This window comes from Castor canadensis, chromosome 13 (genome assembly GCF_047511655.1).
Source record: "Castor canadensis chromosome 13, mCasCan1.hap1v2, whole genome shotgun sequence".
Taxonomy (NCBI): Eukaryota; Metazoa; Chordata; class Mammalia; order Rodentia; family Castoridae; genus Castor; species Castor canadensis.
In genome coordinates this window covers 104,443,205-104,468,360 of record NC_133398.1, presented here as the reverse complement: position 1 = coordinate 104,468,360, position 25,156 = coordinate 104,443,205, and the positions used below count along the sequence as shown (strand labels likewise).

The following is a 25,156-nucleotide window of genomic DNA, read 5'->3' as shown; positions in this document are numbered from 1 at the left end:
CCATCAGTGGTGGAGGAAGGAACACAGGAGAGGGAGGCAGAGGGGGGCCCTAGGAGCAATCTGCTATAGGAGGAGGAGGAAGAAAAGATTTGTCAGTGGGATATGAAGATGGGAGAACTCCTTGATCTTTTCAATAAAATTTGACTCAAAAGTTAACAGATTTTTAGAGTACTGAGGCTACAATGGGGGAAACTGGTCATTATTCATTTGTCAAATACTACTGATCTGTATAATTCTAAGTTTAAACCTTAATAAAATCTATGGAATACAGTTAACACTAAAATAACCAATATTTGGCAATGAGTTGTAGCAAATGTGCCACACTAGTGCAAGATGTAAATAATAAGGGAAATCATGTGTGGAAATAACAGAGGATATTATTGTGCTGATATAGATAATGATATATATTATCTATGCAACCATGATGTATATCTAAAACTGTACTGAAAAATATTATGTTTAAGTCAGTAACAGAAAATCTTTAGAAACTTTATAAATATTTGGAAGCAAATGATGATAGAAATCTAACAGTCCATGAGTCAAAAGAAAAATGAATAAGGAGCTGATAAAGCATTTCAAACTGTATGAAAATAAAACACATTATATCAAACACTGTGAGATGCCATTAACACAGTACATGGTGTGAAACTACAGTGCTGTGTGCACATCGGAAAAGAAGTACTGTGTACTGTAACAGGTGTTCTCAGTTTCCTCTTAAGACACTGGAAAATGAAAACAAAACACAGATTAATCAAGAGAAAAAATCTGTAACCATCAGAATAGAAATGGAAATCAAAAGAAAATACATAATTGGAGGAAAATTTACAAAAAGTGGCTCTTAAAATACTATAACCTTGAAAGTCTCTAGTAAGAATGATCAGGAAATCTTGTCAAGAGTCAGAAATTACAAGAATCAGAAATGAGGGAAATCACTACATATTCTGTATAATAAAAAATATGAAAACTAAGCAAATTTCTAGAAAGATTCAAGCAAGCAAAGCCCACTAAAAAGAAATACATTGGGTGCTAGACGTATATCTATGGGGAAAAAAATAAAAATTTTAGTTAAAATCTTTCCACCAATAAAATCCAATCCTACATGGCTGTAATACTGAATTCCACCAATCATTAAAGAAAGAAATAATATAATTCTACTTAAAGTATTATAAAAACCCAAAGGGCAGCAAACACTTATCAACTCATTTAACAAATACATTGTTATTCTTATAACAAGACTAAAGAGAAAAAGGGAGTTTACGTTGGCATAAAGATGTTTATATATGATTATTTATAAACATAAAAAAATGTATATAAGTGTATATACGTATACACATATGTATACATATTTCATATTTATATATGATATTCATAAAATCATCTCAATAGTTGTAGGAAAAGCATTTCACAAAATTTTAGCATTCATTTCTGTTAAAAATTTTAGCAGATGAAAGGAAGTTCCTCAACTTGCCACAGATCACCTATTAAGAACTCACCAGTAACGTGATACTTAATGGTATAAAATTGAACCCTTTTACCCCCAATGTTAGAACAAGTGCTGTAAGTACATACCATTTCCATTCAGTTTGCTACTACAGGCTCTGCTTAGTGTATATTAAAGAAAGAAAAATAAAACCATCCAAATGGTAATGAGAAAAGTAAAGCTCACTTTACTTACAGAATACATGGTCATTTATGTTGCCAATTAATTTGAATCTTTAAAAATTTTCCAGGTTTGTGGTATGGGACAACTGGTAGAGCACCTGCTTAGCAATTGTGGACCCTAAGTTCAGACCCCACTACTGCAAAAGAAAAAAAATTCCAGAAGAACAATGAGTTTCACACATTTGTGATTCAAGATCAGTATTTTTAAAAAAATTATTGTTATATGATAGCAGTGAACACTCAGAAATAGAAATAAAGAACAATACTATTCAAAATAGCATCAAAATATGGAATACTTGAGGAGAAGTCTTACAACATATGTGCAACATATGTGCACTGAAAACTAGAAAACATGACTGAGGGAAATTAAAGATCTAAAAAAAATTGAAAAATAAGCTATGGCTATTGGAAGATTCAATTTTGTTAGGATGTCCATGGGTTCCTAGTTCCTGAGATATTTGATGGAGCCCAAATCAAAACACAGCCAACTCGTTCATGGAATTTGATAATCTGATTCTATAATTCCTATAGAAATGCAAGGGATCTAGAATAGAACTGTGTAAAAGGACTACATTCCTTGATTTTGAAATGTACAAGTGTATTTCAGTATAGAAAGAATATTCTTTTCAACCAAGAATACCAGAACAATGTGATCCATCTATAAAAGAAAAAAAATTTAACCAACCAAAAACCATTTGATTCAAAAAGACATCTGACTCATGTCTTAAACATTAAAAAAAATTAGTTCAAAATGGGTCATAGGCCTAAATATTAAAACTAAAACTATACAATTTCTAGAAGAAACATAGACTAAAAATTTTGAGATCATGTACTTGGCAAATATTCCTTTCTTAGGTAGGACTCCAAAATCAAAATACATGAAAGAAAAGAAATCCACACACTGGACTTTATCAAAATAAAATTATACGCTTTAAAAAAAGCATTCATTTCTCAATTTCCCCATCAAAATACATATGTTGGTGATCTGGATTAAAATGCAAGACATGATGATTTGTTGCCTAAGAGAAATTTATCTCACTGACAAATACAAACATTTCCTTAGGGTGAATGAGTGAGAAAAGATTTTTCATGCAAATGAACCTGAAAGCAGGCAGTAGTAGCCATAGTTACATCTAATAAAGCAGACTTCAAATCTAAATTATTCAGAAGAGAGAAAGAAGGTCAAACCATACTAATAAAAGTAACACATCAAGAGGAAATAATAGCTGTTCATTTATATGTGCTCAATGTTTTGCACACACAATTTCACAAAACAATAAACAAAAGGAGTTCAAATAGAAAAAGAAATAAAATTATCCCTATTTGCAGATGACATAATCTTACATATAGAAGACCCTAAGAGCTCCACCAAAAAACTCCTAGACATAAACACTTTCAGCAAGTTTACAGCATAATAATCAATATACAAAAATCAATGGGATTTCTATATACCAATAATGAATAGATTAAGAAAGAATTTAGGAAAGTCTCATTTACAAAAAAACCCAATAAATAATAATAAAGGCAGTGAAAGACCTCTATGACAAAAATTATAAATCACTGAGGAAAGAAATTGAAGTAGACATCAGAAGATAGAAAAATCTCACATGCTCATGGATAGTCAGAACTAGTATCATGAAAATGACCAAACCACCAAAAGCAATCTATTTATATCTATCTATCTATCTATCTATCTATGTATCTATCTATCTATCTATGTTTGATGCAATCCCCATCAAAATTCCAATGACATTCCTCAGAGATTAAAAAATCAGCCCTATTGTTCATATGGCAGCCCAAAAGACTGAATATATCCAATGTAATATCAAGACAAAAGAGCAACACTGGAGGAGTCACAATACCTGACTTCAAACTATCCTACAGAGACATAGTAATAAAAACAGCATGGTGCTGGCACAAAAACAGCCATGAAGACCACTGGAACAAAGCAGAAGACCCAGACCTAAATCCACACAGCTATAGCCTCCTGATTTTTGGCAAAGGATCCCAAAACATACAATAAAGAAACAAGAAATGGTGCTGAGAAAACTGGCTATCTGCATGTAGAAGACTGAAAATAGATCCCTGACATTCATCGCATTCCAGTATCTGTTCAAGTGGATCAAAGAGCTGAACATATGGCCTAAAACTTTGTAATAACCACAGTAAAGAATAGGGAATAAACTGGAACATATAGGAATAGACAATAATTTCCTAAGTAGAACTTCAATAGCTCAGCAGTTGACAAATAGGACTATATGAAACGCAAAAGCTTTGCACAGCAAAGGAAATAGTCATCAGGTTGATAGACATCCCACAGAATGGGAGAAAATCTTTGCCAGTATACATCTGACAAGGGAGTAATAACCAAAATTTATAGGGATCTCAAAAAACTAAATTTCCAAAGACTTAATGACACAATGAAGAAATGGGCAAATGAAGTGAACAGAAATTTTTCAAAGAACAAATAGCCAGAAAACACATGGAGAAATGTTCAACATCCTTGACCATAAGTGAAATGCAAATCAAACCACATGAAGATTCTACCTCATTGCTGTTGGAGTGGCTGTTATCAAGTAGACAAACACAATAAATATTGGTGAGCATGCAGGGGAAAAGGAAACTTTATACACTGTTGATGGGAATGTAAATTACTAAAACCACTATGGAAGGCAGCATAGAGGTTCCTAAAAAACTAAAAATGGAACTATCATTTGATCCAGCAATACTAGGTCAGGATACAACAAAGACTCTTGCACACTCATGTTTATTGACACATTATTCACAATAGCAAGTGTATGGAAACAGACTAAAGGTCCTACAACTGATGGATGGATTAAGAAAATATGGCATAAATAAATATGTGTGTGTAGTGTATGTACCACATAATGGAATATTATTCAACAATAAAGAAGGACATTTTGTTGTTTACCCTGAAATGGATGGAATTGGAGAACATTATGTTAAGTAAGTAAGCCATTTTCATAAATACAAATGTTACATGTTTTCTTTCATGTGTTGAAGATAGCTCCAAATGATAAACATACACAAAAATGTAAGTATAGCAATATGTACATAAACATTCAGAACATGTTTCCAAGATTGTTACTGTTTGAGGAGGCTAGGGAGAGGAAGGAAAGGAAAAAAGAATGGTCAGAGAGTGAATCATATTGAAATGCACCACATCTGTGTAGGAACAAGGCACAATAAAATCCATTGAGAACTGCTGAACAGTAATGGGAGAGAAAGTGTCAGGAAGAGTACAAGAGGGGATCAGACTGATTAAAGTACAATATATTCATAGGTGAAATACAAAGGCAAAACCCTACTGAACAATGAACATAGACTTAAAGGATGAAGGACAGAAATTTTAAACAGTTCATGTTAGGAGAAGGGTGCTAGTTGGTGGGAGAAGGTGAATGAAGAGGGTAAAGAAAGGTGAGTATGATCAATGACTTTTCCTACATGCAGGAAGATGGAGTTATTTAAATCTGTCAAAGTCTTTTTAAGTAGGGGGGAGGAGGAGGAGGGAGAATGATAGTGGGGATGAACCTAATTGGGGCACATTGTAAACATATTTGGAAATGTCACCATGAAATCCCTTGTACCATTATGGTATACTAATAAAAATGTTCTTAAAAAATGAAAGAAAGAAAGCATTCATGGTTAAGAGAATCAAAATAGTAATTACAATTGTGAGAAGATACTTGTCAATAATACAAGAACACTCAAAACCCAATTATAAAAGACCCAGCTTTTTAAAAGGGGTCAGAGGATCTGAAAAGACACTTTACCAAAGAACAGAAATGAAATGCAAATCAGCATTGGAAAGATCCTTGGTATCCTAGTTCTGCAAAAAGTTCAAACCAAATTCACAATGGAGCACCATACTAGAATGGAGCACCTACTAGAATAGCTAAAAGTAAAATACTGATGATTGGAAGTGTTTATTGGCAATAGCCCCAAATTAGAAATGATGTAACTATCAGTCAACAGATATAAGTGTAAACAAATTGTGGATTATTCACAAAGAAGAATTAATGAAGCTCAACAATTTAAAATATGGATTATAGATAACTACTGCAAGAAGGTGCATAAATCACCAAAGAATTATGCAGGGTGAAAGAAGTCAGGCAAAAAATAATGTCTCTCATAGGATTCTAGTTGTATAAAGTTCTATATGCAATGCAAACTAACCTACTGCAACAAAGAGTTGAATAATATTTAATAATATAATATAGACAGACTGATACTTGCTATTTCTATAGTGCAAGATAATTAAGCATAAATATTTTTGAAAGCTAATTAAGAGTTTATCCACTAAAGTCATTCTACAGTAACAACTGGAGCACCAAACAGATCCCTAAATATTCAAAATTGAGTGGTTTGTAGAAAAGAAATTGTAGAATGTGTTGGATTTAGGAGGTGAAGTGATCTCATATATTTAGGCACATGTCAAGGGCTCTGACTTCATGACTTGTCTCTGTTTCCTTTGAAGTGGCTGACTTTATCAAGGGAGAATGACCCTCTAAAGTACCTGGGAAGTGTGGAGACATGCTGTCCATGGTGTCTGCATTCCAGCTTTGTCCCCACTGTTCTCATCAAATTCATGATTCACTTTGCAGTTGTCACCCCCAGGATAATGAAAGGACATACATAAGACATAGAAATGGGTTTATTTGTAGAAAATCTACTTTTCCCTGAAACATTATTAATGTAACTGAGACTTTAAAAAATGTAATTCACAAATCAAAAAGGACTAAAAGGGAGGTGAAACATCTCACTGCACTGGGCCTGGGCAATGTGCACAGGAGCTGATCCAGTGAACTTTGGAACATGTCATCCTCTCTCTCCATGCAGAGCATATTATCTTGAAAGTGAACCCACATTCTCGAGTAGCTTAATTTACAGAGCTGTGCTCTTCCAGTGAAAATGTAAATGCTTAATTTATAGTAGTGCTTCGTTCAATAAATCAGAAAACTAACTCCTTAGCTCCAACTGTCCAGGTGCTCTGGAGACCCAGTTGCTTCCTCCACTTCTGATGAAAAATTTTTGCTTTTTCTGCTGAACACTTCCTTGAAAGTTCATATTCATTATTTTTCACCTGGAAGCATCTTTGCTTTCTATTTTTACTATCTCTTTCAAATAAATCACTCAACACAGATCCTACACAAAAATCCATATCATATGAGTAAAACCACCTCAAAAATTTAAACATTTTATTTATTGAGAACAAAGTCTTTTAAATATTGATTTTGAATTTTCTAGTAGAATGTTGACAGTTTTTAAATGAGAAGGTTACATTTGTATTGGCAGTTTAAAGTTTTTTTAAGTAGTGAGAAAGATAGGAACTACTTCAATTTCTTGCATAAGTATTTTGCAGCTGCTTTTAAGATATTTTCTGTCATTGATTTTGCTGTTCTTGGTAGTTTTTTCCCTTGAGACTCTGTGTGGCTATGTTGCCCAGTCTGGCACTGAACTCTTGAGTCTTAAACAATCTTGCCTCAGCCTCCAGAGTAGTTGAGACTACAGGTGCTAACCACCAATAAGTCCAGCTTGTTATTGATTCTTAACAGTTTTCTAACAAGTATTATGGTAATAATACTTTTAAAAATCCTATTTCAGGTTCTCTAAGAACCTCTGGATTAAAGCTGTTTATTAGATCTTGAGCACACTTAACCAATTATCTCTTCAAATTCTTTGCATACTGTCTCTGTTTCATTCTTTTTCTTCCTTCCTGTTGGAACTATAATCACACATAGCTGAGAAATTTTGAGCATGTCCTAAATAATTTATGATTGAGTTTTTCCTCTACTTTTTTTTTCTGTTGTGATCCATTTTGGTTATTTTTTTTAAATTAATCTACCTTCTTTTTTCAACAATCTAATAACATTTGCTCTTTCACGTGTCTGTGGGCATGATATCCAATATTGTATTTTTCACCTCTAGAATATCCATTTGGTTTTTATTGACTTCAATTTGGTTATAAAATCCTGTTTTGTCTCAGATTTTCTCTAACTCTTCCATATATAGGACAGGATTTTTAAGGTCCTTGTCTGTTATATTCCAGAATGGGTCATCTGTGAGCCTTTTATATATTGTTTTTTTTTTCTTAGTCATCAGTTGTATTTTCTTCTTCATCTGACTGCAGTTTGACAGTATGTCAAGCATTTTCTTAGAGAGTCTCAAAGTTTTCTTCTACTTTGAGTTCTTTCCTCTCTGATACATGAAGCATGGAGGCTGATTCCAGCATATAATTTTAGAAAAATACTTACAAAGAAACCTAGCAGCCAACACAGAACATCTCAGCACAAAAGTAGAAGAAGAAGAAGCCTGGTTTTGTAGCTGTTGTTTTGAATAAACATTAAATTGGACTATAGAGCTTGCAAAGTTGATTGTGTATTTAGGTCACCTGAAATCTTTCCCTTGGCCTAAATTATATGTTGTGGCATGGGTGGCTATTCGCTAGGATATAGTGTCATTTCTGTCTACTGTCCAAGGGGTATAAATTACCAATCATACATTCCTAAATCCAATATGAAACCAGATGTTGACATGAAGCATAATAACTTTGCAATATTATCCATAAACAGGGTGTTGGAAAAATGAAAGATATTTTCATAGAGATTGAAACTTAGGTAGTAAAAATAATGACTTCTCCCAGCCTATCAGACCTTTGCCAATATGTCCTGCAAAATAGTTCTGCCCCTTTCCTATCCAACCTGGAATGCAATCTGAACTCAAATGCAGAGAAATCATCCTTGTAAATGGGTTATATAATGCCTTATTCTTCTGAAATGTGTAAACTATCTAGTATCAGTGACACTCTTCTTGAATTTTTATCTACAGTGTTTATTTACTACTCAAGGAAGTTTTGTGTATCCTTCCTTCTTATTAGAACCACCATCACATGTAGCTGATAAATTTTGAGCATAGTTTAGTAATTTATGACAAGTTTTTTCTATACCATATTTTTTCAGTACAGTAGTATTCTGTAATAATCTACCTTAATTTCAATAATCTAATAAAATTTACTCTTACATTCATATGAGGGCATGATATCGGACATTTTATTTTTCAAATCCATTTGGTTTTTATAGACTCCAATTCTCTTATAAATTCCTGTGTTGTCTCTGGCTTTTCTCTAACACTTGAATATATTGGTCAGGTGTATTTAAATCCTTGTCTATGACACTCTATGCTGGGTAATCTGTGACTCTTCTCTATATTGCTTTTTCTCTTAGTTATCAGTTTCACTGTCTTCCCTCTTTACATAAATTCAGTTTGATGTGCCAGGTACTTGCTTAGAGAATCTCAATGATTCTTTAGACTTTGAAGGGTTCCTTAGTCCCTTACACATAAAGTACTTGGGCTTACTACAACTTGTACTTTTAGGAAAAAGGAAACCTACCAGCTAACCCAGAACATCTGTGCACAAACACGGAAGAGCAGGGAAAGTTGGTTTTGGGGCTGCCACTATTGTTACCTAATTTCCAGGCAATTGTCACCTGGCAGGGGCCCTCTGCCCAAAGGAACACATACCCTCAGGACCAAAGCAAGGACAGCTCCTCAGTTTCAGTTCACTCCTCCTTCCCAGGTTTGGCTCTCAGGCAATCTTATTTACAGTATCTCACATTGCATGTCTTCATCACTTCCTAAATGCCCTGAGTCTCTGGAGATCTTCTTCTGCTATTCAGAATCTTTGCCACATTTCTTTCACCTTCTTTGCACAATTAAACAAATGTCTCTGAGATAAAGGAAGAGTAAAGGAAAAATTCTTTCATTCCACTTGTTAAAAGGGTAAAGAAGACTATTCACGGCTGCTGAAAAAGGGGAGAGAGATCGGGCTGGACTCTAAAAATAACAAAATCAGATTGGTTTTTACATCCACAGAACAGAGTAAGCAAGTAGATGGATAGAAAAGTATTAAGAGTAGACACCAAGCAAAAGTGAATTTTTGCTAACTGGAGCTAACAGGATTCTTGTTGAAGGTAGATTCTGGGGATTTGATACCAAAGGAGGGAGATTATGAATAAAGTGACTTTGTGGGATTTTCAATAAACCTTGGCAAAGCAGTCTGGAAACAGGACATCAGCCAAGCTAAGGTACAGTTGAGAGGAGGGCTCAGAGAAGCCACCTTAAAGTCGCTCTACATAGTTGTCATCAACTATGTTTAAGGTACCTGAAGGCTCCAACCATGTGACCTCAGTCCCATGTGATAGCCAAGAACTTTGTGCTTTTCTCTCCTTCCCAGCATTTCTTTGTCCTTGAGATGACCTCAACCAGAGCAGAAAAATAGCAAAAAACAAACAAAAACCCCACAGGAGCAACACAACTGATTATTAGGTACCCCTGGAATGGTCACCTCCCTTGTAATTGTACCTCACCTGGCCCTCCTGGCCTTTAGAAAGGCAGTCTCTGTAAAGTATGCCTGTAGCACTTTTACATTTGTTTTAAGGGGTCAATGCTGTGCTAGGAAGTACTAGGGACAGAAGGTTCCTCCCAGGTTGTTCAGTAAGCTTCATCTCCAGTCCAAAACACTGAGTCTACTTTCCTATCACAAACTCAGTGACCCACACTTCTCTAACAATTTGAAGCTACTAGATTTTTTTTAAGTCATAGATTAACCAAATTTCCTTCCACTTCTTAAAGTGCCTCTGTGGCTTTATAAGGTACTATCTGCTATGCTTACATTTCAACCCCAGGCTGAGGGATATCATTTCTAAAGCCCTTCTAAAAGTGTCATTGTACCCCTCACAGCACTCTTGTTTGACATTTTACTGGGCTTATCAATAAATTATTTACACACTCCTTGTGAGGTAATATGAAAACTTTATTTCTTTTCTTTGCTTGAAGAGAGGAATTCTCTCATGTGAATCCAAACACTCTAATTTATTCCATGATATAAAATTGCTTGAAATATTTAATGTTTAGTAATTGAGTTATATTCACCTAAATGGATTAAGTGAAGAGTAAATTGCAAGAAATTCACACACTTAAGTGTCTGGAAAGTAATGTAATATATCTTTGATAAGTTGGAGGTCATTCAGATTGAAGTAGTACCCTCAGTTTTTTTATTCATTAATTAATTCATACAACAAATATTGATCAAGTCCTTTATGCAGCAATAATCATTGGCCAGTGGATATTCAGAGTCCCAACTGATGGAGAAATCAATTTGCAAGTGGATTTTGAAGATAACGCATATATGGTAAGTAGCTGGAGAATTAGAAATCACCTTATCCAAGGAGAAGAAAGCATGATATTATGAGCAAAATGTGAAACACTCACAACTCCCATTGCCTCTATTCATGTGTTAACAAAAGTGATGTGGACCAAAAAATATTCAATCTACTTTGTGTATCATAGGTATTAATAACTTACTTCTTGCTTGAAAATATAAATTCTAGAGATGGGGATTGATAATAGCAAACCTTGCATGCTGCACGGTGATATTTATATTTTGTGAGAACTGGTGTGGGAACTGTCACATGGATCTCACCTGCCACTTTCCCTTTATGCTGGAAGGTCAGATTAGCAAACCTTAAAGGTCATTTGTTGTTGCCAGCAGGGGAGAATATGTATGAATATGGTGTCTCCTTATGGGATGATAAAAATGTTTTCTAAATATACACAGGCAGTTGTTGCACAACCATGTAAATGCACTTGACGCCAAATAGTCAAGTACATATTCTCTATGTAATGGAATATCTTAGGTTCTGTGAAATTTAACTCAATAAAATATAATTTTCACCAATATTATTGAAAACAGTAGGTAGCTTTTCTCTGCAGAGGCATAGGCTCATGTAAATCCAGATTTACTGACATTACTGATAATTAGTCTCACTTCTGAACTCAACAGAAGCACATATCTCAGAATGACCAATTAGACAAGAACCAGAATATATCCTGAGTTTTATAATTTCCACTGTGACCAAAGAATATATAGTAGATTTAAACAATGCTTCAGACTCTAAACTATGTATATTTTAATAAAAAATTTAGTGGTCCTTGTGCATATATATGTGTATACACATGTATACAATATCAACTGTGTAGGAATCATATATGTATGTACATATAACCACATTAATGTCTATATATGTTGTATTGGGATTGTATACACACACACACACACACACACAAAACCTATACACTCATATATAGAGAATCTATAAAAATAACTTTCTATTTGTATAACTGAAGAATCATACTGGAAGTGAGGTTTATACTTCATCCTGAAAGGCTGTGGTGGTTTATTTAGAGTCTTTCCCTTTAGCTCATGAACAAGTACAATGTACTAAGAAGGGGATTAACAGCCTGATAAGCATGTGTAAAGACAACCTTTGTTCAAGTGGGAGACAAGGGTGGATCTCAGTGTCTCCTGCAGAAGTCAAGAATCACAGGCCACTTGGATTTGGATGACGTCAGGGAAAAGCCTGGCATGGCTGCACTTGACACAGCCTTAGGAGAATACCAGAGTGATGGGATACTGAGGGGCAAGGATGTCAGGGGTGACTGGGCCCTTCTGGCACAAATGGTGAGACACTAATAGCCTACACCAAAGGAACAAGTGTGGGATCATGGGTTCAATTTCACACATGGTGGGTTTGTGGTGTATTTAATGATTCCTGATAAAGGTGACACTTTCAAGTTAGGGCTGAGGGTGTAATGGATGTTCTACTTGCAGGTGTTAGCTGAAGCTACAGGCATGGAGGAAAGGAATTATTGGATTTTCAAGAAAAACCAGAATCCACTTCTAGTTCATGACTTGGGGGAAGATCTTTAAAGCCTAGGTGAACTTAAAGCTTGTATGCCAATATTAGAACCAAAAGGAGATCAATATCAACTTTTCATCCAAACACAAATGTGCATTTGAATATTCCCCAACCATTTTCATCCTCCATCATTTTCCAATCAGTTGTGTAAACCAAGTCAAATCTCCTTAGGAAATGGCCTAGTCTCCTTGAACCAGAGTGAATTTGTAGATGACTTCCCTTGTTTCCTGTCCTTCTCTGTCAGCCACAATGGGAGCCAGCTCACTCACCAGGGGAGCTGTGGTTTATTTGCATGCTTACCCTCACATAGCAAGGTAAAGAAGAAAAACATTTGAACTCAGGACCAACTCCTGTGGAGCACTCAATGAATGCCAAGCAGCCTGAAACTTGCTCGGGGCAATGTGAGGTATATCCAAGAGCTTGAGTCCTGTCATCCTGTGTATCACCTTTATGACAAAGGCAGAGAGAACCTGCTGCCACCAAAGCTACATTCCCCACATGCAAAGTTGGTGAACCTCCAAAACATGCAGAAGAGCTTGGACACTTTGGTGGGCCATGGAACATACTGATGTGGGTCATGGCTGGGCTGGCGGTCAATAGGTGGTGCCTGTTTATCATGTAATGATCAGAGAACAGGAGGCGTATCCCATTTAAATTGTAAACTATACCATGACAAAGGAAAAAGTACATGAATATTTTGAACTGAAAAATATTTTTATGTGTTTGTAAAAAAATGTGCTCCATTGTATAACAAACCAGTGTGAATTTACATGAAAACAGCCTATTTACTTTCAACAAACATAGACCAGTTCCAGCCCTAAGTATTAGGCTTCTACTGTCATTTGAGGGTTTGTTCCGGCATGTGAGAACCAGCACCAAAGAGCCAGGAGACCAAAGACCAAGAGGCAGATGGATCTAAAATTGCACAGGATTTTTTATTGCAGGACATATAGACAGAAGTGTGCTCCTATGGTAACAAGACCAACTAGATCCCCACAATTTGGGTCAAAAACAGGAAGTATACATGGGTTAGGATAAAACAGACTTTTAACATCAAAGTGTCAGACACATTCCTTGAAGAAGGATCTTGGAAGCTCCACGTAACACTCTAATGGTTTTGTTTAATAATAGCTCCCTGTAATCTATGCAGGAAAAACCAAGAAGGGTTACTCTGGAGAAATCATGGTCCTTACAACTCAAGGTGACTTCAGTCATGTCAAGCTGAAGCTACAAATTCCACCCGTTGTAACAGGCTCTTACTCTCTCACGTGTCCCCCCACTCCCACAATGCACCCTGAGATAGAGGCACATGCACAAAGAGATAGGGAACAATAACACAGATACATTAACAAAGAGTTTTGTTCTACCAGAACCAAACCAATGACTTACCATTATTCCTATAGGATGACATTATCAGATGAGGCATTATTGTAGGGTTTTCATGCATTACACGACACTTGTGATATCTAAGATGTACACTCAATTGTTTTCTTGATAATAGCAACGTTCCCATGGAAAAAAGGATACAAAGTCCGTAAATGACTGCAGAAATGGATGGAAAAGAAATGATTAGCAGGGTCTTGCAAAGGTTGATCTACACCATACAGCAAGGTGACAGCCTTTCTGTTAGAGACCATGGCAGCAGCAGCTACCGACAAATGTCATGAAGCATCCCATACCTGTTGGCCAGCAGGATGGTGTCCATGAGCAATTCCTAAACCTAAAGGCAGAATGGCATACCAGACAAGAAGGAGTCACCCTGATGTCCTTTTTTAGCCCACGTGTGGTATCATCTATGAACATAATTCCACATTCCAATACAATCAATGAGGACAAAACAGGAGGACTAGCCGTTCCTCCACTTGTGTCACAAAAGTGCTGACCCATCACCACAGTGACAACCCACGTGAGCCCCACTGAACTGTCCTTTACCCTGCATTTAATGCCAGAATCAACTCTGGCAGTTTTGCACCTGGATGGTCTGTGGGAAAAGGGACAGAGCTCCCACGTTTAGACAGGTAGCAGGAGCATTGGATTTACGAGTATTTACATTTATTAATGCATCTCCAAGGACTTCAGTCCAGCTGGCCAACCTTCCTGTCTGAGGAATACATGACCTGCAAACTGGGTGCCTTATTCACTGTAAATCCTTTTCAGATCCCCATGCATTTCACTAGATTCCAAGTCCTTAGATAGTGCTGTTATGATTAGGTTTCCTGCTAGGGAAACTAAATTAAGATCGGTAGCTGTGTCTACACAGATTACAGCACATTGATGCGCTTTACTGCATGGCACAGTATCAATATGATAAACCTGGTGGCCCCATATTTATGGGAAAGCTAGGTGTATCTATTCCTGGATGTGGGTTAAAGTATAGGCTAGAGATGTGAACAGAACTGTCATTGGGTTGGGGCACCAATGAATCTTTGTATTTTAGAGACAATCCTACCCCCTCAGCTATGTTTTATTCCATTTACCAGTTTCTACAGAACTTCCTATGTACCCACAGGCCAGGTCTGCTGCCTGGGTCTGGGCAAGGGCCTGCAGGATAGTCAATGTATCACTTTCCATATTTCTACTTGTGCAGATCTTTATGTGATTGGATACATGGTATCAAGTCACTTTTGCCCCTGGTTCATGCCACCATTCCCAAATTCATTACCTCATTGTGAGTCTACAGACATATCTTCCCCATAGAGAACACTGTTCTACTTGCCACTGTGCTACCTATAATGGAAGTCCTTGTTTCACTGTCCAGTTGTCAAAAGAAATATCCAGTGGCCATGGCTCAAGAGGTGCCACAAGTCATTTATAATTCTGCCCATTTGCTTCTGATTTCTCCCCCTCTCAAGCCAGATACAGTGGCTGGTTGTACTGAAGCAGCAAACTAAGCATTTAGTTCCCCTTCAGGATCCAAATATATTTTGAGGTATGGGGGACCTCTCTCTCTTCCACTTTTGTGATCCCATATACTGGGATGGCAACCTGGGATGGAGAGCCAGTTTCACAGTAAATGGGCCCAACCTCATCTACTGCATGGGATTCCATAAACTGTTGGCAAAGCCAGAGTCTTGTTGTAAATTCACATACCACTTATTTAGAGTAAGGGTCTGCTATAATAAATTGAGGCTAGGAAATAGGCTATGCACACAATCCTTTATAACTAGAGGTCAGTGCACACCATGTCCGGTAGGTCTTGAACAGTGGCTCCACTTTCAATAGCCATTGCACATTACCAGAAAATACTGTTCTCAGAGAGTATGCTACTTTCAGCTTCTTTTTAGAGCTGTGACCAAATCTTAAGATGTACTTTTTGCCTTTCTTTTTCTTGGCAGAGAGCCCAGAAATACTACACACTAAATTTCTATCAAGCCACCTTTGCTCTAATATCAAAATGAGACAAAAATATGGTAAGAACAGGAAACTATAGACCAGGTTCTGTCAAGAACAGAGATGACTAACAAACAACAGAACATTAGCAAAAAATTGCCAATAATAAATTTTAAAAGTATTCAGAACAACAAAGTGGCATTGACCTCTGGTATGAAAAACTAGTTAAGCACACATAAATAGTCAATGTAATCAATCAACAGTCATTAGAAAAAACACTCACATTGGAAGTGTTGCTCAAGAGGTGGAACACTTGCCCAGCACAAGGCTCTGAGCTCATATGCCACTAGTGCCAAGAATAAAAAAGAAAAATCAAATGCTCATGGTTGTATATGCAGAACAAAAGCATGTGAAAAATTCCACATTCACTGATATTTTGCCCTGAATTAAGGGGAAAGATCCACAGCTTAATTAGGAACATCTATAAGATGGTGACATGAATGATGAGGAATTCAAAGCTTTCAAGCTAAGGTCATAAACAAGGCAGAGAATTCACTTTTCACCATTTTTTCAATATTACACAGGAAATGAAAACCAATGGACAAAGACACAAAAAAGAAATTAAGATACACAGAATTGAGAGAGATAAAGTTGTCTTTATTTTAAGATGACAGATTGGCTACACAGAAAATCCAACAAAATCAACCATAACTTCAGAGTGAAAGAATTATAGTGAAGATGAAGGGTAAAAGATTAATATACAAAAACCTATAACTTTTCACATAATGTGAATGAACAAGTGAAATATGAAATCTAGAACATAATATCACTAATATTATCCCCAACATTAAATACTCAGCTTAAGAAGGAACCTCAAATTTGTTCAATACCCATGGTATGAAGAAGCCATAAAACTGTGATGAAGACATCATAGAAATAAAAAAATTAGTTTGGAGATGGTTCATGTTCACATGGATAGGAAGACAGGATATCCTTAAGATGTCAGTGCTCCCACGATTGCTCTATTGATTTAATACAATCCCACAATATTCCACCAAGATATTTGGAGATACTGAAAAACTGATTTTAAAGTTCATAGGGACATGGAAAAGTCCTAGAAGTGCCCAACCAGTATTGCAGAAGACCAATGCGAGGGAGGGAGTGTAGGACTGACAATATCTGACTTCAAGACTACTATAAAGCAACAGCAATCAAGACAATGTAATCGTAGAGAAAAAATGGATACCATATCAATGAAACAGAATCAAGAGCCTGCAAGTATAGCCACAGAATAAAACCAGACAACACACTGGAGCCAACATCCATTCAGCAAATAAGGCCAGACTCTTAGAACATCATCATTAAGAATCCCATCAGGAGTAGAATGAATCTAAGAAATTCAGGAGAAAAGACAGGGGGTGGGGGGGAGAGAACAAATATTTATAGAAATAATGGCTGAAATTTAATGGAAAACTCTGATCTGTAGATTCAATGGCTGCTCTAGTAAAACTAGAGTAAATGTATCCATTCTTAGATATATCACACTCAAAGTAGGGAAAGATGAAGAATCCAAAAGGCAGCAGAGGAACACATCTCTTCATGTACAAGGGGCAACAGTAAGATCAACAGCAGTACCCCAATCAGACCAATGGAAGCAGGAGAGTGAGGTTGTATAAACAAAGAAAAAAACAAGAAATAAAAATGTCAATCAGAAATTCCATATGTAGTAAATCCTTTAATATGTAAGGAAAATTACATTCCCAGAGCAACAAAGATGGAAAGTTTTGCTGCTTGCATAGAGCATGCTGCAAAAAATACTATGAGAACATGTTTGAATTGCAAGAAATAGTTCATTCTCAGATTTTCAAACATAGGATTCATTTGTGAAAGTGTGTGTATGAGTGTGGTTTCAAAAGGTTCTTCTGCATTTTTATTAGAAGCAAAATATTGAAAACATTCAAAAACATACTTTGGAGGTTTAATTTTTGTATTTATTTAGCCACATGAATTAGGAAGAAAGTATTAAGTTTATTTCAGACCATGTACCTGAAGATAATAAAATGAGATAAAAATTATTAAAATTTTAAAGACTTCACAAAGCTACATGAATGTAAAAGAAATTTATTTTTCACGTATGAGTGGATGCAAGGAATGAATATATTACTTGTGAGATTTGCAGTTCACACAGAGATCTTGAGAATACAAAACCACATGAACAAAAAATATTCCAGAGACGAGCCAGAGATACAAAAACTATGAAAGAGGTAGACTTCCAGAAGAGATTGCCAAGAAAGCACCTAATGTCTGGGCTCAAGGGGGAAAGAACAAGAACGAACTAAGGTCCATCTTTGACAGGTTGATCAGGTGGACATAAAGGTAGGGATGATATGCTAGACTGGGGGGAGGCACTGGTGCAGCCTCTTTTTTACATCACCCTGCACCCCTCCTCAGGAGCACTTTGTGATGAGGAAGCCACAGCTCTGTGATGCAGGCCTGTAACCTAGAGCCTACTCCCAAAGTGAACTCCCTGAGCTCAGTTGCCTGAGAGCAACAGTGCGATTCAGATGATGGAGAATTTTCTCTTTTTTCTGAATAGCATTTGTGAGACATGGCTGAACCCCAGCTCCACCACCTGGGCAATGGATATGATCCTTGCCTTTGTGTGTGGACTGGGGCTTTTCTTACTATTATTGCCTTGCCTTGAGAGTAATCCATCTTCACCACCAGCTGGGGAAAAGAAGAACCGGAAGAAGGTAAGAAACCTGCATAGAACAACCAAAAAGACGATGGGGATCTCTTTTTCGGTACTGTTTTCATTTTTCTTAATCAAGTAGTAGGAATGATGTCAGAGGGGAAATCTGAGGAACAGAGCATTCTTCTCCTAGTGACTGGTAGGTCTGGGCAGGGCTAGTGTGGGCACTGGGTCATGCACATGAGCTCTAAGACCATCTATGTAGTATGCTGCAGGTATCAGGCTGAAGTCACTCACTGCAGCTCAGTGTCCAAGGGCTGGATTCCTCACAGTTGGGTACTTTGGGGGAAGCCCATGGCCTGAACATCAGTTCACTTCTAATGGGAAGAGCCTTGAGCCATGTGTTTTCTCTCTGTTGGGGTCATTCTGAGGGCTGTGCTGAGACTCCCATCAGAAGATGGAATAGTCTATGGCCTCAGGGATCAGACCCCAATTGGGAGCTGAGAGGCAACTGCAAGGCTAAGTCTGTGCTCCTGAGCAGAGGGACAATGACAGAGAACACCCATGGTAGATCTCACAAAGAAATCCCACTTGTGTGTTGCAAGGAAGACAGACAGAAAACAGTTTTACCCACATTAAAAATGAGCCAAAAAAAAAAAAAAACGAAAACAAAAATGAGCCAAAGGAAAGGAAAGACACAGAGCTCTCTTCAATAAATGCACAATGTCACATTATCCAGAACAGGGAGTATACAGCTTTCTAGAGAGAAAAGAGGGAGAATGGAGCCCCAGCTTTTCACTTTCTTGTCTTTTAGCATCAGGTGAAGTGGGGCCCGAACAAAAAGAGGAAGAAAACTGGAAACTTGAAAGGTAGGCTCTATGCTTCCTCCCCAGAGTTGACATTTGATGTCTCCTGTTCCTAAGCAACCAGTGCCAGGTCTCTTAGGATGGCAGCTGTGAAGCCCTCAGAGAGAGGCTCCTGAGAAGGAAATTGGAACACAAATATTTTGAGGGTCTGTGAATGGCAAACCTGAGATGGGCTCTGTGACAGTTGTGTCCCAATAGTGAGTGAGATGGGCAATTTGATTTGCGGGTGGGATCTCGAGGTTCACCAGTGGACAAACACTTTCATTTCCATAGGCCCATTCCTCTTTGAGACAGCATGTCCCTTCTCCCATACAAGGAGGTTATGAAGGCAATGGTGAATTGTGGAGGTGGAGCACTTTGTAAATGATCAATTATGCCCTCTCTCACCCTGAGTGCCTTTTTAACACTGCCAAAGGCCTTGGACACTGATATTTGGGATCCAGAAACTATAGTCATGTTCTCTGAGGGACATTCCACTCCTCTTTCTGGAATACTCCAACTTACTCCTTTTTCACCATAACCCAATCTTCTTTTCCAGTGACTAGAGATTGTATCAGAAAAGTAGAAGAAATTCAGAATCTGGTTCTTATTTTGCAAAGGTAAAGTATTTGCCACTTCTTTCTCCCATCTTCCTACTGAAACCAATGATGTGATCCCAGGCTTAGAGCTTATCTGGCAACAGATTCAAGGGTGCAGTGAGATATGACTACTGTTCTGGGTTGTGGGAGGGAAAGGGCTTTTGAAGTGAACATGTTAAGCAGTGCAGGGGCCTAGGGCTTCAGGTGCCCACCCCTGGCCAACCTGGCTTCTTCTTGTGCCTCCTGTCTCCTGTAGCTGTCTAGAGAAACTCCGTAACAAAGAAGGTTTGCATGAACTGTTACATGCTGATACCACAAGTGAAGTGTTGAGAACAAGGCCTGCAACAGAGCAACGGACACCTAGGCAGAGTATGGGAAATCCTTTTTCAAACACCTTCTCACCATTGCCTTCCCAGGCTCCTCTGACTCAGGGCCAACTGCCTCTGGTCTCTCCCCTCTCAGTAGAACATCAAGAAGACCAGTCTGACTTGAAAAGAATCCCACTGGGTACTGTGCCCCAGAGCTCTGGTCCTGGTACCTCATATCTGACATCCATAATTAGAAACAACTCAGGCCTTGACCCCTGAAACCATCCCATTTCTATACTCTTCTGGTGGTGGGCAACTGCCAAGGCCTTACTTTTCCCTACCTGGGGACATGAAAAAAACCACCAAGAATGTCTGTCTCCCCTACCACCTGAAGCCACCTTGGGAGACCCCACACACTGGCAGACAGAGGCTGGGGGGCTCTCCTTCTTAGAACCAAATGTCCAGAAACATCTAGAGTCACTGATCACCAAAAGAGCAGATCTAAAACTGTGGGAGAAAACAGATAAAAAAGGGTCATTTTTCCAGCCAACAAACCCAGACTATCCCCTGGATTCTCCAGGTAACCTAGTGAAGTTAAAAGGTAACCCACAAAACACTGGGTCAAATTCCTTCTGGACCAGGAAAGGGAGACCACAGGCACTTCCCAGTTCTCAACAGCACTCTTATTCCATAGACCTGGGGAATATAGTGCAAGAGAAATGCATCCAGCTTTTCTGGGGTCCACCCTCTCTGCACAGTGAGTCCCTGGTGGCTACCGCCTGGGTCCATAACAGGTCTTCTTCTGCCCAACCTAAAGCTGTTGCGTTCAACAAAGTCTCGAACTCCCTCCCAGTTCAACATCAGGCTGAAGGACCTCCACAGCTTTTCTGTGCTGAGCAATTACCCCAGGAAGTAGCCCAACCCCAACTTTGGAGGCAAAGCATGTCACCATCAGTGGTTCAGATACAGACATGTTCTTCCCCAAGCCAACCACCTTCTTCATCCCAGATTAGGTCCTGTATAATAACTTCCTCTAGGTCCCAGCATAAGGCACAATCACTCACCCCAAATGAAGACCAGAATCTGGAATGTCCCTGGCAGAAACAACTGAAATGGAAGAAGGTTTTAGCCTCTAAATTCCAAAACTCTCAGGAAGCCATTAGGCAACCCACTCTCAACCATCCCACAGGCAGTCAGGACACCCACACCACCAAGTCAACCCCCATACTTCCTGACTATTTTGATAAAACTGAGCTCCAGGAACACAAGGAGGAGAAGCAGAGTCAAGACAGCATCATCAGAGATGAGCAGCAGCACTGCCCTCCCATCAGATTCCCGGCATCCCAGGAGCTGAAGCAGCCTGAGGACAAATTCCCAGAGAAGTATGAGTGCCAAGCAAAGGACAAGCATGGGCCCTTCCAGCCCATCAAGCCTTCTGATCTCACTGGTGAGAGTAGCAAGGGTATACAGAAGGTGGGGTCCACATACTCTGGAAGATCATCTAAGAAAAGTCTAGTGACATTCAAACTAGTCGACCCAAGCAAGGTTCACAGGCAAGATTTAAGGAAGAACCCAGAAGATCTACACTGGAGTACAGGGAGCCCATCACTGAAGAACCTGATGGAAGAATCAGAACACTGCTTGCTGAGGCCTGGGAAGTGTCACTCAGGTACTCACTTATCTACAAACCCAAACAAGGAATATCTGGAAAAAATCCTGCAAGTCCACCTGAGCAGGAAGTTGGAGCTAATGAAGGAAGGCATGATCCCTCTGTGTGTGCGTAAATCCTGGCTTGCTACCAACCATGATTTTCCCAAGTCCAACACCCACATGAAACCCATACATAAGGCACCCAGTGAGGGTCAGCCATCCAGGGTGAACACCTCCCAGGAGCTTTCCTTCCTTGATCCCAAAAGTCGCTAGCTGCTAGAAACAGATATCATAAGGTACCGAGTGAGGCACAGATGGGATCCACACCTTCAGGTCCTTGAGTCAATGAATGTCAATTTAAGTGAGGCTCCAGCCTCACCCTTTCCACAGCCTGCCATTCCTTCCTCAGGTGACTATGTTGCAAAGGTGGCCAATTTCCTGGAAGAACTTCCTCAGAAAGTTTGAAAAGAGAAGGTGATAAGAAAAATGTCACTAGCTACCCTGCAGAATCAGTTCCCTGCCCACACACCTGCAGAGCTGCAGAAGGCAGAGACTGTGACCCCATCTGGTGGACAATGTGTGCTGGCAGAAGCCCATCCTCATGAACAGGAGGACAGCTTGTTCTTGCAGTTCAGCTCCTACAATTTGAAGAACAGAATCCAGCTGAGTAGGACTGTCCTGGGAACTGGGATAGGCAGTATTGAGCCAGGTCTGAGCACAGCAATGTACAGGCATGATCTACTAGAAGAGAGAGCTAATGAGGCATCAGGAGACACAGGCTTGAACCTGACATTGCTGGAGATCCAATCAGGGTCCCAACCTTCAGTGACCAAAGAGATAGTGCAGGTGGAGGACAAGCTGTCCCCTGCATCGGACGTGAACATGGAAACCAGTAAGATGGCAAACTCCCAAATCATAAATTTGGAACTGAAGGGTTCAGAGGTGCCAGGGACCAGTAACATCTCCTCCCCTACTAGATTTTCTATTTGGCAGAACCCTGTAGATGCAAACCTGAAAGCACACGTAGTTAAGGTGTTTGAATCTCAACAGGAGATGGAGTTAGCGAAGGAGTCACAGGGCATGGCCCCTGGCATCCGTTCGGATTGCCAAGTAAACGTGCTCCCCACCACAGATAGCCCACATTCTCAGTCCTCTTTATCCAGTTCCCAGTGCACCTCTAGCAGCAATGTGGTCACTTTTCAGAATCCATGTGACCACTTCAAGAAGGAAGTGCACAGGCTGGTCCAGCAGGAACCACATCTCACCAGAGTTAAGGTTACAGGAAAGAAGAACACAAAGATGTCAGATGACCCTGATAGGAGAAAACACTGTGGGAGGCTGACACAAGGACAACAGGAAGAAAGTTTTGCAGCAGTGAGGTCCTCCCAAGCTGGGGGGTTGAGCCCCTATGCTAAGGTCAGGGAAATCGTTGCCACTGGGAGGAAGTCATCCCCATTCCTGCCACAGAATGGACAGGGTCATCCAGAAAGCCCTATCAAAAGGAAGATGAAGAATATTTTGCAATACTTTAACATTAATACAAAAGGCAAAGGTCAGGAAGACTCCCAGCCAAAACATGAGCACCCATCATCCAGTACCCAGAGCCGAGGGTCTGTCACAAGCAGAGACTTCATGGATGGTGGGGAGGCTGAAGCTCGGGTGCTCACGAAGGTCGTTGAGCAGATCATAATGGACAAGCTGGGGCTGTAGCATCGAAGTGGCTCATCAGAGTTGTGCTGGTGTAAAGAGAAACCCCAGGCCCTCCTGGGCAGACATTACTACTACAGCAATCCTCGTGACCCAGGGCCAAGTCGAGTGATGACGAATACGTGCTATTGTCACCAGGACACTCACAAGGGCCACAGTCACCTTATGAGGAACAGATGGACCACAGACCAGGGCAGAATAGAACATGCTGCCCAGAGACCCTGTGTCTCCACCCAGTAACTCTCAGCATAGGCCAGGTGGGGCAGGTGCCTAGGGCCACCTTCTCAATTACCCAACATGGTGGCTTTAGAAAGATGTCGTGTGTGGTTAACCAGATCCTGTTTCTCACAACTCTCCTGCTGTGAAAAGCTTTCTCATCTCCTCACATAAACAAATCTGCTGTATGCTAATGACTCTTTACCAAGACATATACTGTTTCCTAATAAATATGTTTTCTCCCGTAAGAGGGATGAGCTTCTCTGCATCATGCTGGGTGTAGGGAAGAGTCAGCCTCTGGCCTTCCTCAGAGCAGCTTCTAAAAGGAATGGGGCACACAGGGAGAAGACAGTGGCACTGAGGATTCATCCTCACTATAAATACCCTCATTGCCCCTTAAGTGTCTATCATGCAGTCACTACAGGAACAAACTGTAGAAAGTCTTTGGATTTGTCAGGATTTGCCAACCAAAACAGATCCGAATCCAGAGTCTTTGTCAACCCACCTCCCAAAACTTTCCCTCTACCTCTACCTTGAACTTGTGTAGCTGTGGAGCAAGCGAACAAAGGAACCCGTGGGCCACGTACCTCCATGTGTCACGAAGAGGGTGCAGGCAGGATCAGAATTGAAGGGATCTTGCCCTTGTATTTCCTGCTGAGGAAAAGACAACGCATGTCTCAGGAGCCCCTGTACTTTCTGATGGAGGCTGGGATGGTGATGCACCCCGCCCGCCCTTCTTAGCTCAGCCTAGAAGTCATGGCAGTGACACCCTGCTTTCCTCTCTCTGTAGACCAATGGCCAAGATGGAACTTGCAGTGTGGCACTGGCAGTCATAGGACAGATGCACAGGTGCATGTTACCCTCCCCAACTGTAACCTGCCTTCCACTCTGAGTGGACCTGTGTATATTATATCCAGCACATGGTGGGGACGAGACAGGCCCAGAGAGAAATGTGGGAGAAAAATTGTAAAGGTTTTATTCAGAGGAGGAGGCACAGTGACATGGAGGTGCCATAAGGGTTGCCATGGACAGAAATCCCCTGTCCTCCCAGCCTGAATTGATGAGACCACAAGGACTCAGCTACTCACACTGTCCCTACCCCATGGGCCCCTGCTCTGACTCCCAGACCACAGAACTCAAGAAATCCCCTTAACTCCAACACAGACTAGAGAGGAAGGAGGGCATTGAGGCAGGGAAGATTAATTTATTCACAGTGTATTTAGTAAACCTGCATTAAATAGCCTCTTGAATTCCAGAAGGGAGTTGACAATTTGTGGAAAGGCCTGGTATAGGGAACTCTGACAGTGATAGCCTGGTGACTTTTGCACATGCACATGGGACCAGCACTATTCCAAATGGAGATATGGGC

General features: G+C 39.6%; 2 protein-coding genes across 14 annotated transcripts in view; one reads left to right on the top strand and one right to left on the bottom strand.

The window, feature by feature from the left end:
* Positions 1-25,156, bottom strand: part of LOC141415543 (uncharacterized) — a 340,659-nt gene that overhangs the window by 153,745 nt on the left and 161,758 nt on the right. For 4 of the 13 annotated variants that reach the window (XR_012440520.1, XR_012440522.1, XR_012440519.1 and 1 more), the window contains one exon: positions 7,465-24,441. The exons of 3 other annotated variants lie outside the window; for them this stretch is intronic. The gene's annotated coding sequence lies outside the window, so the exon portion shown is untranslated. Of the gene's footprint in view, positions 1-7,464; positions 24,442-25,156 lie in introns of those variants that run through there. 6 more of the 13 variants (XR_012440517.1, XR_012440528.1, XR_012440523.1 and 3 more) reach the window with 4 other exon arrangements.
* On the top strand, positions 20,509-22,137 carry LOC109678199 (spermatogenesis-associated protein 31E1-like; the record flags this gene model as incomplete). Its single annotated transcript, XM_074052389.1, has 1 exon — positions 20,509-22,137. A coding segment is annotated over one exon (1,629 nt), but the record flags the coding sequence as incomplete, so codon positions are not given.